The sequence below is a fragment of the Primulina eburnea genome, chromosome 4 (genome assembly GCF_022965805.1).
Source record: "Primulina eburnea isolate SZY01 chromosome 4, ASM2296580v1, whole genome shotgun sequence".
In the NCBI taxonomy this organism is placed as follows: Eukaryota; Viridiplantae; Streptophyta; class Magnoliopsida; order Lamiales; family Gesneriaceae; genus Primulina; species Primulina eburnea.
In genome coordinates this window covers 27,174,184-27,180,862 of record NC_133104.1, presented here as the reverse complement: position 1 = coordinate 27,180,862, position 6,679 = coordinate 27,174,184, and the positions used below count along the sequence as shown (strand labels likewise).

The 6,679-nt window shown below is 32.2% G+C and overlaps 1 protein-coding gene and 1 long non-coding RNA gene across 2 annotated transcripts; both read left to right on the top strand.

Moving 5' to 3' along the window:
* Positions 1-930: 930 nt before the first annotated feature.
* LOC140830160 (uncharacterized) lies at positions 931-1,449 on the top strand. The gene has a single exon (XM_073193446.1). The coding sequence runs from the start codon at positions 931-933 to the stop codon at positions 1,447-1,449; it is 519 nt and encodes a 172-aa protein (XP_073049547.1).
* Positions 1,450-2,349: 900 nt separating this feature from the next.
* On the top strand, positions 2,350-3,536 carry LOC140829803 (uncharacterized). Its single transcript, XR_012117537.1, has 3 exons — positions 2,350-2,421; positions 2,742-2,875; positions 3,468-3,536. It is a non-coding gene; the product is annotated as an uncharacterized lncRNA (long non-coding RNA).
* The last annotated feature ends 3,143 nt before the right edge of the window (positions 3,537-6,679 follow it).

Sequence of the window (6,679 nt, the reverse complement as noted above, 5' to 3'; positions counted from 1 at the left end):
ATGATTCAAGCAGAGCCAGAGTTATTTGTAAAAATTAAAGAGGCCCAAAGTTTAGATCAAAGTATTCAGAAATCAGCTGAACTCGTCAGATCAGGACATCGATCAGAATTCCAGGTCAATAATGAGGGTATTTTGTTTGTGAATGATCGTATTGTAGTTCCTAATATTTCAGAGTTGAGGATGCAGATTTTGCGTGATGCTCATTGCAGTAAGTTCAGTGTACACCCTGGAAGTAAAATGATGTACAATGACTTGAAGAAACAATTTTGGTGGAAAAGAATGAAATCTGACATAGCAGAATTTGTATCTCGTTGTTTGAATTGTCAACAAGTGAAAGCAGAAAGAAAGCGACCAGGAGGTCTTTTGCATAGCCTTAAGGTTCCAGAATGGAAGTGGGACCATATTACCATGGACTTTGTCACGAAATTGCCGAGGTCGTCGAGAGGTTGTGATTCAATTTGGGTTATCGTTGACAGATTAACTAAGTCTACGTGTTTCATTCCTTATCAGATGACATATAGGCATGATCAGATGGCCAGATTGTACATCAGAGAAGTTTTGAGATTGCATGGTGTTCCTAAGTCAATTGTATCAGATCGTGATCCCAGATTTTCTTCTTATTTTTGGCAGAGTTTACAAGAGGCTCTTGGTACTCGTTTGCATTTGAGTACAGCATATCATCCTCAGACAGACGGACAATCAGAACATACTATTCAGACATTAGAGGATATGTTGAGAGCTGTAGTGATGGATTTTGGTATTGGTTGGCAGGATTCTTTACCACTTGTCGAGTTTTCTTATAACAACAGTTATCAAGTGAGCATTGGAATGTCACCATTTGAAGCACTATATGGCAGGAAATGTAGATCTCCTCTGTATTGGGACGATTTATCTGAAGCACCAATTGTATGACCTGATATGATAAAAGATATGACAGAGAAAGTGAAATTGATTCAGAGTCGTATGAGAGCTGCTCAGGATAGGCAGGCTAAGTATGCGAACATAAGGAGACGGCCGTTGATTTTTGAGAAAGGTGACAGAGTTTTTCTGAAAATATCTCCTTTTCGTGGTACAATTAGATTTGGAAAGAAGGGTAAATTATCACAAAGATTCATAGGTCCGTATGAGATTTTGGAACGTGTTGGTGACTTGGCTTATAGATTAGCTCTTCCTCCTGCATTATCAGGTGTTCATGATGTTTTTCATGTGTCTATGTTGAGGAAATATCATCCAGATCCTTCTCATGTACTTCCAACGGATGAGGTTGAGTTAGATCAGACTTTGAGCTACATTGAGAGACCGATTCAAATTCTAGACAGAAAAGATAAGCAACTCAGAAATAAATTGATACCGTTGATTAAAGTACAGTGGAACAGACATGGTGTCGAGGAGGCAACTTGGGAATTAGAAGATAAAATGAGACATAAATATCCAGAGTTATTCAAATGAAGTACGCTTCTATTCTCGGTTTTAATTTCAGTATTGATTATTATATGTTAGACTTGAAAGAGATGATCGATTTCGAGGACGAAATCTATTTTTAGAGGGGAGGAATTGTAATGCCCGAATTTTGATATAATATGGCAGTAGTTGTGATGGTTCTTGGCTTACGTTATAGTATGAATGATGATGATGTTTTAGAATGGAATAGATAATGGATGGGTAGAATCAAAGGTGGAATTTGAGCTAAATAGGTAATGGACGTGCAGAAACGGTATGAAAAATATGGCACAAGTTGTGGTTTTTAGCATAATGTTTTGTATATTGATCCAATTGATGTGAGGCCTTTTCCATTAGAAAGATAAGACATAAGGCTATAACTTTCCAGTTTTGAGTTTTGTTCAAATCATTAAGGAAGATGAGCCAAAAGCGCCCCGAAGTGTGTCGTGCGTATCGTCGTTCCTACAATGACACATGTTGGGAGAATTGGCATAACCTTTTACTCAGACCTCCAAATGAGCTGAAATTTTGGGAGATGAAAGCCAAGACATAGAGCTACAACTTTGTAGTTTACCACTTTTCCATATTCTGAAGGGAAGAGGCGTTTCGGAAGCGATCTTTGTAGTTCCTATGCGTAGTGTGCTCGCCCTAGCGGGAATTTATGTCCGCCCTAGCGAGCCATGTTCGAAAATTTTGGTGTTCTGGCCGAGAGTTACGCGCCCGAGCGGAAAAAGAGGTTCGCCCTAGCGGCCAGCAAATTGAAAAAGCGTGTTTTGGTGTTTGGGAAGGCATAAAATCGAGTGGGATGCTCTTTCTTCTCATTTTCCTTCTCCTTCTTTTCTCTCCATTGGGTTAGAATCTAGGGTTCTTCATTCTTCCTTCCATTTTCTAAAATATTTTTCAATCCATGGGAGATTTGTTCAAGGAAATTATGAAATAAAGTTAGATTTGTGATCCTCTCATCACGGGCTTCACAAGGATGTAAGTTTTTCCGATTTTTGTTAAAGTTTGGAAAAGGGTTGAAGTTTAGAATTGATATTTGAATTGATATTTGAGATATAGAGATGTTGGAGATGTTGTGATTGTGTTGGTTTGAATTTAAAATGGAATTGAAGAGGAGCTAACCTTTTAGCACACATGCCATGTGTTTGATGAAATGATCCAATGAATGTTTTTATGGAATATTATGATTAAGAAATCTACGGATCTTGATTTGAAGCCGTATTGAATTAATTATGAATTTTGTACGAAAAGTGCCATGTATTGATAAGTAATATGAGTTCTTGATTTATGTATTGAAGATTTGGTTGAAGTATTGACTTGGGTTGGCTCAAGATTATTTACTCTAAGTTGGTTGATAGCGAATCGAGTAGACTGCAAGGGTTCAAGACTTCACAACAATATATTTTGATCTTTTGTTGGTAATATTCGAAAGGTATGTTACTGTCGATAACATACGAGGTAAAAGTATCAATTTTATTTTAAATTGAATATTTTATGGCTCGATGAATTACTTGTGATTCAATGATGATTGTGGCCTTGAGATGAGTTTATTATTATATTGAGATGATGATATTGATTTGCATCATGGCATTGCATATTGAGCCACTTGTTGATTCAGATTTGATATGGCGGAGGTCGCCTTGATATATTTATTTGTTGGACGTATGAGGCTATAGTTGAGTTGGCATAGTGTATGCGGAGGTCGCTGCTATGGCCTGAACACTCTCTATAGGCGCATCATAGTCCTGGGATTGTAGAACACAGCACCCCACCCCGAGTGGATGAGTCGGTGGATGTTGCTTGGTGATTCTATTCCCTTGGGTACCCTATGACCAGATGATTCACTTGATCTTGAGATTTATTGATAGCCCCCAGCTTCTGATCATACATTGCATTATATTGCATCTTTATGATATTATGTGAAATTGTTGTATTTTAATTCTCTTATGTTATTGATTTTATCATACTGGGTTTATACTCACCGGCATTTCCGGTACCTCTTGTTTTCATGTGCTTGACGGTAGGTGAGGCGAGGCTTGGGATGCCAGAGTCAAGCTCCAGGCGAGGAGATATGAGTTAGAGTGGGATTCTCGGGTCTTAGGAGCATTTGATGATGTTGGGAAAAATTTGGTTCACTACTTTATTTTGGAATGTTGAAAATTATATTTCAAACATTTGAGAACTTTAAATTATTTTGATGACGTTATGTGGATTTGTGAACAACAAATTATGTATTTTATTAAATCATTTGGTTTGTTACTTTTATAATTATTGGTGTTAGATGTCGGACCCGGGGCCCCACAAGAAGGTTTAAAAATATGTCAAGATCTAAAATTACAAAAACATTTAAAATGGGAAATGAAAAGAACGAAACAAGAATTAAGAACTTTCTGTCAACAATTCGATATAAATCCTAATAAACCTTCTCCTTCTAAATGCCTAGAAAACTGTAGTGAATCTAATGAAAAGCCATATAGAAAAAATTTTAAATACAATAAGAAAAATTTTAAATCAAAAAAAGAATTTTATAAGAAACCTTATAAGAAATTTAAAAATTTCAAACAATATCCTAAAAAATCATTTAAAGATATTGAATGTTATAAATGTCATAAAAAGGGACATACTGCTAATTATTGTAGATTGAATAAACAATTAAATGAATTAGAATTAAATGAAGAAATATTAAATAAAATTTCTAATCTTTTAATTGATTCTTCTAAGTCAGAATTAGAAAATTTTTCTTCTAAAGATGAAAATGAATCTTTACAAATAGATGAATTAATTACATCTAGTAATGAATCTGAAAAACAAATTAACATGCTTTCAAAAGATCAACAATTCTTTCTTGATATTCTAAAAGACATAAATGTTCCTAATATTCAAAAAGAATATCTTGATAAAATTTTAAAATCTCTCAAAGAAAATAAAGAAGAAAAAACAGAAATAAAATTTACTACTTTACCAAATACTTCTAAAAATACTTACGACCTAACCAATATTTTAGAAAAAAGAAAGAAAAGAAAAAATAAAGAGATAACAATCCCAGACTTACAAAAAGATATAAAAGAAATAAAACTAGAACTAAAAGAATTAAAAGAAAAACAAAAAGAAGATTCTGGAATAATCAAAGGAATATTAGATAATATTAACACTGAAAATTCTGAATAATCTGAAGATAATGAAATAAAAAATATTCAAAACCTTGAGAAAATTCCAGAAGACTTTCTTTTTGTATTAAGAGAAATAACCTCTAGAAAATACATACTAAAAATAAATTTGGTATTTTCAGAAAATTTTAAAATTAGTACAATAGCACTTTTTGATACTGGTGCTGATTTAAATTGTATAAAATCAGGAATAGTACCTAAAAATTTTCAAGAAAAAACTAATGAAAAACTTTCGGCTGCTAACAATTCTAAATTAAATGTCAATTCAAAAACAGAAGCATCAATATTAAACAATGGAGTTTTTATTAAAACTACATTTATTCTTGTTAATGATATACATCATACTGTAATTCTAGGAACACCTTTTATAGGATTAATTACTCCATATAAAGTAAATAATAATTCTATTTCTTTTAAATTTAATTTAAAAAAATTAGAATTTGAATTCTTAGAAAAACCCCGTACAAGAAATCTCAATTTAATAAAAGCATATTCTATATATGAAAATAGTATTAATGTACTAATCCGAAGAAAAAATTTTCAACTAGAAAATCTTAAAAAAGATATTTCCCAAAAAAGGATAATAAAACAGTTAGAAACACAAGAACTTCAAAATAAAATTTCAAAATTTCAAAAGCTATTAGAAACAGAAATTTGTTCAGAAATTCCAAATGCTTTCTGGAATAGAAAACAACATATTGTAGATCTCCCTTATGAACAAGATTTTAATGATAAACAAATCCCAACCAAAGCTAGACCAATACAAATGAATTCTGATCTAGAAGAACATTGTAAAAAGGAAATACAAGATTTGGAAAAGAAAGGTCTAATTTCCAAATCTAGATCTCCTTGGAGTTGCGCTGCTTTTTATGTTAATAAAAATTCTGAAATTGAAAGAGGGACTCCCAGATTAGTAATAAATTATAAACCATTAAATAAAGCATTAAAATGGATCAGATATCCTATACCAAATAAAAAAGATCTATTACAAAAACTACATAATGCTTCTATATTTTCTAAATTTGATATGAAATCGGGATTTTGGCAAATACAAATTTCTCAAAAAGACAGGTATAAAACTGCTTTTACAGTCCCTTTTGGACAATATGAATGGAATGTAATGCCTTTTGGATTAAAAAATGCCCCTTCTGAATTCCAAAGAATTATGAATGAAATCTTCAATGATTATTCAAAATATTGTATAGTTTATATTGATGATGTCTTAGTCTTTTCAAACAACATAGATGAGCATATAAAACACCTAAAAACATTCCTTTATATTACAAAACAAAATGGTTTAGTAGTATCCAAATAAAAAATAAGCCTATTCCAGACTAAAATCAGATTTTTAGGACACTACATATCACAAGGAACTATTACACCTATTGAAAGATCTTTGCAATTTGCAAATAAATTCCCTGATAAAATACTTGATAAAAATCAATTACAAAGATTTTTAGGAAGTTTAAATTATGTTCTAGATTTCTGTCCTAACATTAATAGAATAGCAAAACCTTTACATGATAGGCTTAAGAAAAACCCAGTTCCATGGACAGAAAAACACAAAGAGTTAGTACAGATAATCAAAAAACAAGTATTAGAAATTCCATGTTTACATATTGCAGATCCTAGCCTACCAAAAATAGTTGAGACAGATGCCTCAGATCTATGATATGGAGGTATTTTAAAGCAAAAACAAGGAGACAAAGAGTATATAGTTCAGTATACATCAGCCCATTGGAACGACACCCAAAAGAATTATTCTACTATAAAAAAGGAAATTTTGGGCATTGTTTTATGCATACAAAAATTTCAAAGTGACTTATTAAATCAAAATTTTTTACTAAGGATAGACTGTAAAAGTGCGAAAGAAGTTTTACAAAAAGATGTTCAAAATCTTGCATAAAAACAAATTTTTGCACGATGGCAGGCTATATTAAGTATTTTTTATTTTATTATTGAATTTATCAAAGGAGATACAAATTCTCTACCAGACTTCCTTACCCGAGAATTTCTTCAAGACAAAGTCAATGCCGCCGAAAAAAGATAAAGACAAAAGGCCTATCCAA